This window comes from Pantherophis guttatus, chromosome 3 (assembly GCF_059756535.1).
Source record: "Pantherophis guttatus breed Tessera chromosome 3, ASM5975653v1, whole genome shotgun sequence".
Lineage (NCBI taxonomy): Eukaryota > Metazoa > Chordata > Lepidosauria > Squamata > Colubridae > Pantherophis > Pantherophis guttatus.
The window spans coordinates 153,644,445-153,657,286 of NC_142065.1; the positions used below are offsets into that span (position 1 = coordinate 153,644,445).

Sequence of the window (12,842 nt, forward strand, 5' to 3'; positions counted from 1 at the left end):
CCCCAGGAGCACTCTGCAACCTCCCAAACCTCTGTGCGCCCTGTTTTTGTGAAAATGGATGCATTTTCACAAAAACAGGGGCGTTTTTGCTCTCCCCAGCCCACAGGAGCACTCTGTAGGACTCCCAAAACCTGTGTGCCCCGTTTTTGCAATAAACGGGACACAAAGGGCGGGGCTTTGGGAGGCCAAAAATGGCTGTATTCGGTGTATAAGATGCACCAACATTTCCACCCTCTTTTTGGGGGGGGGGGGGAAGTGTGGCTTATACTCCGAAAAGTATAGTAGTTATAGCTAATGCTTGACATTATGGCTATTGCAGCATCCCCATAATCAGCTGATCAAAATTCAGGTGCTTGGCAGCCATCCATATTTACTGCCACAATGTGTGCTTGAACTCCCCACTCACCCACACCCCTAACTCCCTTCCATCTCTGCCCTGTTTGGCCACCCTGCATTCCACTGCCTATTCCTGTTTCCCCTGTGTCACCTCCAGTCTTCTTCCTCCTCCTGCTGACCTCACAAAGGGCCAGCAGCTGTCTTGACCGGGTGCACCTTGTCAATAATAGAAGAAGATGGTAAAGGTCAATGGGGGGGAGGGAGGCGGTGGAGGGCTTCAGGAATAAATAATGGCAGTAGTATGCTGTGTGGCCACAAAAGGCAAAGGTATGAGGGGGTATAGTGGTAGGGGGAGTTGAAGTGGAGGTGAGCAGAGCAAGAGAAGTATGAGGATCTAGTCTAAAAACAAGAACCTGGACTACTGGAATTGCTATTGCTAAGTGATGTAGTCATGTGATGTTTTGCCTAACAACTGCATAGCTGAGTGACAGAAATTTTTGGTCCCAATTGGGATCATTAAGCAAGGGCTACCTGTATAGGATTGTCAGAAATGAGTACATAACTGAAATACTAATATTTTTAGGTTTCAGGAGCATTATACTTAAGGTTTCGATGCACATAGATTTGAAAACTTATTGGAAAATAGCCTTAGAAGTATGGAATATGTATTAATGCAGAGTACTACTTACCAGCAATAGTATGTGCATAAAGCCGGCTCCCAAATGTGAAAACATGCAGCTCATACAACTTAGCAATTTTTTCTAGGAATTCTTTACAATGAGGTCGCAATCGTGTATGGAGCATAGGTTCACCTCGACCTAACTGATAATGAAATATTCCCTGAGGGAGAGAAAGATCCACAGTAAGACCTTAAGACATTATGTCATATGTATGGATAACATATGAATAATGAGGAAAAATCTGCATGCTCCAAAAGAAAACCATGGCTGGATTCCAAAGAAATTAGGTCAGGCTCCAGACAAATCACAATATGATGTCCCTCCCAAATAGAAATTACAACACACTACTACTACTACACTACTGTAGAAAACTATAGTATTCTACTATTATGCTAAGTTCAGTAGTCATGCATCAAATGAGTAAGAAAGTGTTTAGAAGAAAATGGCAACTTATTTGAACATTTAATGTAATTTATATAATAAAACTTCTATGGGGTCAAACTTTGGTACACTCTCTGTTATCTATGTATATATGCGATATACATCCCTCCATCATGGCCATTTAAAAAAATTACTTTATACAAAACAGTTTCACTTTAAAGTATTATTTAAAATGATTTTATACTTATTATATAAGTAGTAATTAATAAAGTTGCTTTACTCTGTTAGACATCTGTGGACAGTGTTGCTCTGTGGTATGAATCAATGTCTGATCCAAATCTACCATCAGCACAAGTTTTCGATTTCGGCGTAGCCTTTCCTGATCTTCTCTTCCCAACTGTTCAGCTTGCTAAAATAAATAAATATATTATATTAAATACAAATGCAAACACCATAGGCTCAAAAGAGGAGAAATATATTTCTATTTATTTTTCAATTGTAATGAGGAACTTAGAATTCTGAGAGTAGCAGTGTTTCAGGTTCAAGCCTGTTAAAACCTACCTATTTATTCAAAATAGATTATACTAACATTTTAATTATGAAATTTTCTAGCAATATGGTTTTATTTTTATTCACAGTAAGTAGCAGATGCATGTGAAGAAGTAGAACAGAATGTTTTCCTACATAATTGTTTTGTACTGTGAGAAAGAATGGTGTACAACTAAATTCTGCTTATTTGTTATTCCATTGATGCATAAATAACTAGTCATACTATGTATAATGCTTCATTTAAATGAAAAAAAAAACTTTACAAAATATAGTTAAACATTTTTTATTACCATTCTTGAAAACATATGCTAGGGATGGATACTGTATTCCAAATTTAGCATATTAAGCTGAATGTGTAAAGTATAGATGTAACACCTCAGAGATAAGTCCCACAATTATGTCCCACCAAGTACAATGAGAAAAGATAGGATCAGAATATGATTAGTGTATTTTTTCCCCCCAAAAGGGAACATACATATAATAAACATGGGTAACAGACAGTACAGCAGAAGACCATTTTCCTGTTTTGGGAATTTACATGATTTATATGCCATCTTTCTATTTAATACTGACATTTAAAATAGGCAACTGTTCCATAATCAAAAGCTGTTTTTTTTTTAATAGCTCATGAAAGGTTTCTGAAATTAAATTGCTTTCAGTTCCAATACTGGCTAAGATGGACACCATATGTATTATGAAGAAATATCTCTAATGAAATTTGCTGAATTCTGGACTTCTCCTAAAAACAAAGAAGGAACAGTATACTTGCCTCAGAGCTAACCATCAATTCTGGGACACTATGAACCATTGATACAGTTGCTGTGGAAACGGGCATGTTTTGTTTTCCATTCTTGCTTTGTAACCTAATAATTGAGGGAAAGGGAACACAGAATATTAAATGAATTGATAAACTGTCAAAAGGTAAAGGGCCAACCAACTTACTGTGCTATGAATTTTCACAACCATCTCATACATTTTATGTGTCAAGTAGTCGTTGGTGTACACAAGTAAATACTGTGCTTAATTGCCAGATAACATCATAACACACACACATCCCCATCCAAGAAACTGTGAGTTCTAGTCCTGCCTTAGGCATGAAATCCAGTTGGGTAACTTTGGGATAGTCAGGCTCTCCCAGCACAACTCACCTCACAGGGCTGTTGTGGGGAAAACAGGAGGAAGGAATATTAGGAATGTTCACCACCTTGAGTTATTTATAAAAACAATAAAGGCACGATTTTTTTTAAAAAATGTAAAAAAATTATTATACTTTGAAACCTGAAAAACAGCATACTTCAAGCACTCAAGGTTTATTCAAAGAATAGGCAATAAACGCAAGGTCTTTTCCAAAATGGGATTTCTGGCTCTTTTTGTATATTATACAACTTTAAAATCTATTTTGGACAGTTTCATTAAAGATCAAGATTTGGACTGGATATGCCATGTGCTTCAGGGGGGACTTGAGGTGCTACTGGGAGAAATAACATCTATTCCACTGCTGCCTCCCCAGCTTCATTTCCTTTGATTTGCTCTTCACTAGCTCTCAATAAGGAAGAGGGACTGTCCAATTTCTCTCTCCCTTTGAGGAGAAAGTGACTAGGATACTAAATACCTGGTTGAGTTTTGATCAAATGCTTTTGTGATTAGCTTACTTTGCAGGGAGTGCTAAAATGAAGGTCAAGAACATTCTTCTACTAACTGAATACTGAAAAATGAATACATTTATATGGGTGGGCATGGCAAAGAATCTCTCAGTAAAAAGTAATTGTGATCAATCTGGTTCTAAACTGTTATATTCATATATGATAAGCAACTAATATATATTCCATAGTATGACTATTTTTCATTTTTACACAATATACTATGGTTTTATGTATAGGTAATCCTCAAGTTACAACAATTGAGCCCAAAATTTCTGTTGCTGAGATATTTGTTAAGTGAATTTTGCCCCATTTTACAACTTTTCTTGCCATAGTTGTTAAGTGATTCACTGCAGCTGTTCAGTTAGTAACAAGGTTGTTAAGGGAATCTGGCCTCCCCATTCACTCTGCTTGTCAGACTGTTGCAAAAGATGATCCCATGACCCCAGGACACTGCAATCGACATAAATATGAGTCAGTTGCTAAGTACCTGAATTTTGCTCACATGACCGTGGGGATGTTGCAATGGTCGTAAGTGTGAAAAACAGTCAGAAGTCACTTTTTCTAGTGCCGTTGTAACTTTGAACGGTCACTAAATGAATTGTTGTAAATCAAAGACTACCTATACCAACTTTTAAATGCACACTGAATTTTCTACTACAAATTATCTTCAAATTATTAGTTCATTTAGTGACCATTTGAAGTTACAACGGCACCGAAAAAAGTGAGTTATGAATATTTTTGACACTTATGACCATTGCCACATCCCCATGGTCACGTGATCAAAATTCAGATGCTTGGCAAATGTCTCAGATTTATGATAGTTGCAATGTTCTGAAGTCATGTGATCACCTTTTGTAACCTTCTAACAAGCAAAGTCAATGAGGAAACCAGATTCACTTAACAATTGTGTTACTAACCAAACAACTGCAGTGATTCATTTAACTGTGGCAAGAAAGGTCATAAAATAGGGCAAAACTCACTTAACAAATATTTTACTTAGCAGCAGAAATTTTGGCCTCAATTCTGGTCGTAAATCGAGGACTCTGTAATCCTCAATTTTAGTCCTATATAATTAAGAGAAATCCAGCTCCATATAATAGTACTTACTGTGTCAAATCTTGACCACATTCTGCACATAAACCTTTCATAACAACAGGATGGCTACATGCTTCTAGCCTTAGCAGTACACCTCTGAAAAGCAATAAAGAATCTGATTTAAGAAAAAAATGACTTGATCAAATTTCAATTTCCATCAAAACTAAGTTGAGTAAATTATATCCAATCTCTGTAAACAAGATACTAAATACATAATGTATATTATTTATGTTTACATGCTATCTTATTTTACACAAGAAATATTTCTTTAATGTTTCAACCAACAAAATATGATTTTTCAAACAAGGGACCTCTATGACTGATTATGAATGAGGAACAGCTATGAACAGCTTCAGTAATAATATTCTTATTATTTTATTTTCCCCATATATGGAGATTTTGAATATAGTCTTTATATGGGGTAAATAAAGACTATAATCAGAATAAATTTTAATAGGGCATATGCAGTTGCATATGTGATTACTGATTATCAATATTTAGAAGATTTTTAAACACGTCTTCATAATATTCAGCTTATTTTGGTATATGAATTTGGCTGAAGTGAGTATTAAAAATCCACTGTCACAAAAATATCTTGAAGAAATTGTTGGTTAAACTTTCACTAGCTTTTTGATGATGAATTAAATTACATGGATCCAAGATCCACAAAACTTAGATTCTTAGGGCCAGCTTGCAGATTTCCTTCAAATATCAGGTGAATACTGATGTTCCATGAACATAGATTAAGAGATACTGGAATAAGATACACATCAGCCTGGACTTCATTACCGATTCCATAATAAGCAAACATTACTTGTCCACAACTGTGAACAAAGTAGTATATGAGAATTTCACAGGATTACTAGAGTCAACACTGCCACAACCCTGTGACAATTCTTTTTACAAGCTAGTGTTATTAAATTGATTAAGTATTTAAACTGCCACACACAGTGGCACAAACCATATAGTAGGGAAAATAAATAGGTCATATATTATACAATAACATCACATAGTCTCACCTCAGGGTACAAGGTTTCAAAGGTTGTTTTCTTTTTGTATAAATTGTTACCAGCATTTTTATTCCATACAATCTTCTAAGGGCAAATGAATTTATTTTTATGACATCTTTGTAGATAGTATTTTAATGTCAAAATGGCTGGTCTGCAAATACACCATTTACATTACAAATATGAAACACCCCAAACTCTGTTTATAACTTCCAACATTAAAAAATATTTTTTTAAAACTACCAAAATCCCGAGAATTTAGAAATCTTTAATGATTTATAGAAATTCTGGGAAAAATTCCAAATGTAGAAAGGGTGGCTGACACTTGCTCCAACACCATTAATATCATGGGAGAATAAAGCTGAATTTCCTCTACTTCTAATGTGCTGTTTACTTAATTATCCCAAGTAAAGAAAAATTATTTCAGTTTTATATTTCTTCATGATATGGCTCTTCATATTTATATATATAAAAGATTCTTGACAAAAATGTCCCTGGAAGCAAAATACCCACAACATTTTCAATTGTTTTACTAGAACAAATAGAAAAACTACAATCTGAAAACTATGGGAAAAACCCATTCCCATAGTTTCAGGTAAAAGGGAATTATACTTGTTTTGGTTTGAAATAAGAGTAGAGTGTCAGTATGATCAAAAACTTTGCTTTCTTCAGAATCTGGATTGCATAGAAAGTTGTATTTCTAATGAAGCCAATATGAGTTCATTTTTCATTTTGTTTCATTTTTCTTCAGATCTCCAGCTGAACGCATAAAGGGAGGAAAGAGGAAAGGATGGAGCTGCTAATACAGGCCCATTCTCTCCCCACTTTGAAACCCTGAAATATTCAAACAAATGAATAGCTTCTTTAAACCATTAAATGGAACTGCAAGAAAGTAAATATCCAAGGGCATGCCAGTCATATTCAATACAACTATCAGTTGCATTTAATTTAATCTGGGTGTAACAGTCAAAGCCAATGCTACGGCATAATTCAGTAATATGACACCTAAGATGAATAAGATGAAATTGAAGTTAGACAAGATTTAAGAAGAACTCGTGGTTGAACAAGAGTCCTGCTGTAACTGTTCCTATTTTATAAAAACACCTGTCCCTAACTCCAGTCAATAATACCTTCCTCGATTAAAACAAAGGTAAAAAAGCACTAGTAATTTTCACAGCTTATTAGTAAGATAGATAGCAAGAAAATTACTATATCTTTCATTAAAAATAGCCAAGGAAATCACACATGTCCATAAAATATCAAGAATCAAGCATTTAATATGTAATTCTAGAAGGCAAATGGAACAGGGAAAGCTATCCTTCTGCAGCAATCTGCCTGCTCTTTCAAATGTACAAAAAAAAAAAATAAAATCAAATTTCTACTGTTTGGAACAACTTGGATTTTAGAACCTCAATTTATCTATTATTATCCACTTTAGTTGCTGTACTAAATATGTTGTTTGTAGGTAGGGAGCGGTAATCAATCAAATGACATTTGGCAACTTCTGGATGCAATCATATTCAATATTAACGACATGGCTGTACTCAAGAATACTTTTCATTCCAGTTTTGACTATGAGAATGCAATGCAAAACAGCATACTAATTTAATCCTTCCTTAGGAAAATGCATATGTAACGTATTTATCTTTGCTTTAGGATTATTGAGGTACACTTCCTGTGGACTAGTTTCTAATCTAGACTACGACAGCCAATTTGGTCTGGGTGGTTAAGGCACCAAGCTAGAAACCAGGAGAGAGTGTGTTTTAGTATCACCTTAGGCATGAAAGCTGGCTGGGTGACTTTGGACTAGTCACTGCCCACAATGTCAAGCTTAGGTGACAAACTGGTTGGTCAATTCCGGTCACAACCAGTAGATCAACAAAACCCTGCACTTGAGGGATAAATACTAGGAAGAAAAATATAAATTTCTTTCTAGGTATAATTCAAAAGTAAATAAAAATACTGATTTTGAGTTTTACAGAGTTCCAAACCATATACTGAGGTTTATGAATATTATTTCTCATGAAGTTATATTTAATCAAATCAATTCTCTGCACTGGAAGCATTTTTGAAGATAATTTTTCCATTAAGGAATGACTTCTCACTGAAAAGTCATTATAAATTAAAGTCAATACATTTTATTTATTGTTAAAAAAATCAGTTTTCTGCAATACTGTTTATTTGCAATATATGTTAGCTGCATTCTGTCATCTTTCTCTCTGAATATATCTAAGTAATGGGTGCTATTCTGAAAGTTTTCTGAGAATAGGATGATTTGGCATTGCAAATGAATATAGTATAATAAATAAATAAAAATTGGTATTTCACACTGTTCAGCGTACTCTTCCTCTGAAACCACTGGATCTAGAAAGCAGCTGTGCAACTTAATAGAACTTGCACATCTTAAAATTTGAAAATCTTTGAAACATATTGTAATCTCTAATTAGCCAGTGTAATTATTTCTAAGTCTTTTGATTTAATCAGATGGGCATAAAACATTAATTTATTAAGATCTACCAGGGCATCAGAAATGAACACCCACTATTGTCACGGAAAAAGATTAAGAATTAATGGCAATCATCCATTCTTCTGACCTAAGTAATTCAAGTTATCTGCAAATGACTTGCCAGTGTGTCTAGATGGGCTTCTTATACCATCTCCCTTAATAGAGTTACAGAAATGGCATTGAATGAAAGCTCAGAGTCATCCCCGATACATAATCAAAATGTAAACACAAGGAAAATTGATAAAGGGGCAGGGTTTGAGTCCTCGATTTTACTTTCATCTTTCCGAATTGTTAGGCTTTGGCTTCAATTAGTCACTCCTCCCACTTCCCCACTAAAAGGGGAGGGGGAAATCCAAGAGACTTAATAAAAAGAAAAGTCCAATTCATCGAGCGCCCTCTCATAAGATGCAGACTGCGGCTTTTTCTTGCGCTGCCCGCAGGATCCCGCCCCTCCCCCCCACTTCACGCAGCGTCAGGTGCTTATATAGGCTCTGAGGCAGGTTGGCAGACTTGGGGACCCATCGCCTCGGCCAGTTCGCCGGCAACCTAGGCCTGCAAAAGCCTCCCCTCACGACGGCGGCGTCGGATTGCGACCGGGGAGGGAAGAAAGAAAAGGAGCGGGGCCTCGGCTGTCACCGGCGCCGCAGCGCTAGAGGGCGGGGAAGGGACGGCCTGCCCCCTCGCGCGCTTTCCCCAACCTCCTCGTCTTTCACCGCGTTTGAGGGACAAGCAGAGCGAGCAAGAGAGCCGACTAGCCCCGCCGCCATCTCTCCAGGAAACCCCCCCCCAGCCCGAAAGCCGAAACTTGAGGGATTCGGATCCCACGGATCAGAGGCGGCGCCCTCAGAGATCGGCCCACCCGCTCAGATTGTCGTCGTCGTCGTCGTCGCCCTTTCCTTACCCCGGCGGAATGACTTGTCCCGGCTGGGCGCGCAGCTCTCGTACGATTCCCGGGCGCTCGGCTTTGACCTTTCGCTCGGCCGCCCGTTGCAGGCCAGGCTCGATAAGCGACGCGCCCGGCCGCGCTGGGATTTGGATAGGCACGCAGACGGCCAAGACCGAGCCGATTTTCACGGCCGCTCCGGTCGTTACTTTCCATTCGAGCAGCCGCAGCGGCTGCGGGCCAGGAACGAGGATTTCTGTCACTTCAGACGCGGCGTCGGCGGCGTCTCCACAGACCGAGGCGGTTGCCCCGGGTTCCTCCATGGCCTCGGCCACTGGGGCTTCGTCCCAGGCCGGGCCTGTCGAAGGGCAGGTCGCTATGGCAACGGCGGCGCCTCTATCGGTTGAATTGGAAGAATCGAACGCAAAACGTTATTTTTTACCCTCCCCCACACCCAACTACCACCTTCAGAAAAAAAAAAATAACAACAAGAAGTAGTCACGAGCAGCGCCAAACGAGCGCGAGGTCAATATTCCGATGCGCAGGCGCGAGACGGCCTTTTCTCGCGCCCGGACAAGCTTAAAGGGACAGGCGCTAAATTCGAGCAAGTCGAGGAGCGAGCTCAACCGAACAGGCTCTTGTTTCGTTCCCAACTCTGACGTAGCCGTTTGAGCCACGCCTCGTTTTCCTTCTTTCATGCCTTGCTAGCCTCGGCGGTGACGCATGTGCGCGCTTACTGTACTTGCCCGCCCCTCCGCGTGGACTGCATAACAGTGTCTCACGTTTTTTGCCTCCTCAAGAATAATTGTGGGACGGGAGGGATGCTTGCAAAGTTTTTTTCCTTCTGCAGCTACAAGTTCCAGCATGCATTTCTCTGGCGGGTTTGAGCATGCGCGCCGGACTGCGGTCAGGAAAAAGCCGCTCAATAGCTGAGTGGATTTTTTTAACTCTCGAAGTTAGTAAACAATTCGTCTGCAGAGTGCAGACATCAGTCATATTCTGTTCCCTCGAACCATGGTTTAAGTCCTGCATTTAAAAACATATATAGGAAATAATTAAAAAAAAAAAATTAACCCCAAAAATTATTTTACCGAAGTTACTAGGGACCATCTGGAAAATGTAGATTAAAAATAATACTGCTTATTCCAAGTTTCGGACTTGAAGCCATCCATTACATCCAGAGAAACCTGGAACTTATTAAAATCAATCACTTGTGATTTATAGTTACAGCAACACTGATGAGTTCTTAATATTTAACTATACATTTTTAAAACCCTATATTTTATAATATTTATGTTCCACCCAGTGGTGAAATTCAATTTTTTTTACTACGGGTTCTGTGGGCGTGGCTTAGTGGCCGTGGCAGGGGAAGGATACTGCAAAATCTCCATTCCCACCCCACTCCAGCGGGAGGATATTGCAAAATCTCCATTTCCACCCCACTCTGGGACCAGCCAGAGGTGGTATTTGCTGGTTCTCCGAACTCCTCAAAATTTCCGCTACCGGTTCTCCAGAACCTGTCAGAACCTGCTGGATTTCACCCCTGGTTCCACCCCAGAGTTCTTAAACTATATGCACATTAAAGCTAATTGATAAAATAATTATTAATAAGATCTATAGTCTTCCTTGAGAATTCCCTCCCCCCCCCCCCGAATCTTGCAAGATGCAGCCTCCTTTAATCTTTTACTGCTGTTATCATTTTCCTAGATCCATAAATGGCTGATATTGGATCCATAGCAGTATCTATCATTTTTAAAAGAAGAAAAGTTTCATAGAAACTAGAAATCCAGAGATAACATTGTCCAATAATAATAGGGAAATATTTCAGAATTGCTCATTTTCTTCCTTCATTTCAATTCTCTGCAATACTTCATTTTACTCTTTTAAAATACTTATCTATTAGCATTCAGTGTTGTTCCTTCCAGTATTACAGTATTTTGAAGCACTGAAATATTTTTCTGATTATACTGAAGGTTTATACAATCATAACCTTTATTGGAATATATATTTTCATTTAAAATATTTTAATATTCCATCTGTTTTATGTACTTGGTAGGTTATATCTAGGTAAAACACAGCAGTGATCTTTTAAAAAATGACATGAAATCTCAGATACTTCTTCATAAAACTATATCATGTTTTGCTTGGATAGAACCTTAATTTCAAGTACAGCATATTACTGAATGCTCTTTACACATTGGCTAACTGGGGCAGAAAATTATTGAAATGATTTATCACTGACTTCATTAAAAGATTAAAATGAACTCCTAAGGAATGGAATGTATAATTAAACATGTCTTCATATTATATGACAGTGATGCAGGAAGCAACAATGGCTTGTTTATTAGCAATTCTGCCAAGATGACACTACTAGGACTGGTGTATATGTATATACACTTTGGCAAGGGATGAGGAGGCGAAAACCGTGGGTGTGTCAGAGTTACTCTTCACAGTCTTTGACACAAGACAATAATTGAAAATAAAATAGCTAGGTCCCTGAGGTGTTTCTTCACCATAGAGTTGTCTAGCAAGGTTAATAGTTCTGGGGCAACCTGTTGGAGAAGGCTGAACAAATTCATTTACAAATGAATGAGGAAATATTAAAAGGATAAGGCAGAAACTTTAAGACAGTTTTTATAGTAAAGCTGTTGTGAGCGTTTTTGCCCCCTTACTGACGTACTTGCCATAAAAGACGTTTTTCAACATTTAAAATAATGTTATTTGCATATATGCTGTATGTAGCCACCTAGAATGGAAAATTGAGTGGAGCTCACACAATGCATTCAAGATTAGTAGGTTTGTATAAGCACGAATGATGTAATATTGGGTTTTAAAATGATAAAGAAAGTCAGTGAAAAGGATGGATAAATTTAAAACCAGTATCAAAAGAAAAGGAATAGTTTGGAATTTTGCTTAAGATGGCTGAAGTGGGGAGGGAAAGTTAAAGGAAGGGGACTATAAAGGGGCAAGCTTTATAGTCTGAGCCAGGAATAGGCTTTTGGGCACAGTAAAATGCATTTCTGTAAATGAAAAAAGCCAGACCAATTTTGATCAGGGCAGCTGTGGAAACAAAAAAAAGAGTATGGGTTGCCCTGAAAGTGAGACGGGTAGTCTCTAAACTTGATAAATAAATAACAATAAATAAACAGGTCGCTAACAAAAGCTGGCTGAGTGACTTTGGGCTAGTTGTTCTCTCAGCCCAACCTACCTCACAGGGCTGTTGTGGAGAAAACAGGAGGAAGAAGTATTAGGTATGTTTGCCATTTTGAGTTATTTATAAAAATAAGATGGAATAAAAATGTGTAAATGAAGCAAAAACCACATCTGTTCTTTAAAGGAAACCAGATTGCTGAAAACATAAATAAGAGCTTCATTTTTCACAAAGATTAAATGGGTTAGGGAGGATGAAAGCCTACATTAAAAAGAGGTGGACAGAATGTTAACACTTGTGGTTTTACAGGAACTAGAAATGCTGCTTGCTTTCTTCTACTAGGTACCTAATTCACTAATGCCTACATAAAGGCATGATTATATAATAGGAAGAAAACACACAACAAAATTCAAAATATCAGGGCAAATTCTTTCTCTAGTTTGCTGTCATGGTTGGGCAATATTCTACCAGATGTCTGCACCAACTGGGAATTGGTAAACCTCCACTGGATATCAAGCAGTCACAAGTTTAGAATTACTCGGTTACATGCAGATATGTGAACCGAAATGTGGTCACTAACCTCACAATCAATACAAAAGCTATGAGTGGCA

The 12,842-nt window shown here is 37.9% G+C and overlaps 1 protein-coding gene across 1 annotated transcript in view; it reads right to left on the minus strand.

Annotated features, from left to right (window-relative positions):
* CTDP1 (CTD phosphatase 1) overlaps positions 1-9,889 on the minus strand; it is a 42,929-nt gene extending 33,040 nt beyond the window's left edge. The window contains exons 1-5 of the mRNA XM_034429321.3: positions 9,099-9,889; positions 4,697-4,780; positions 2,716-2,809; positions 1,678-1,806; positions 1,026-1,176 (exon numbers count right to left, since the gene is read on the minus strand). Coding sequence (XP_034285212.2) covers positions 1,026-1,176; positions 1,678-1,806; positions 2,716-2,809; positions 4,697-4,780; positions 9,099-9,403 — 763 coding nt within the window. The 5' untranslated portion in view covers positions 9,404-9,889. The remainder of the gene's footprint in view (positions 1-1,025; positions 1,177-1,677; positions 1,807-2,715; positions 2,810-4,696; positions 4,781-9,098) is intronic.
* Between the last annotated feature and the right edge of the window lie 2,953 nt (positions 9,890-12,842).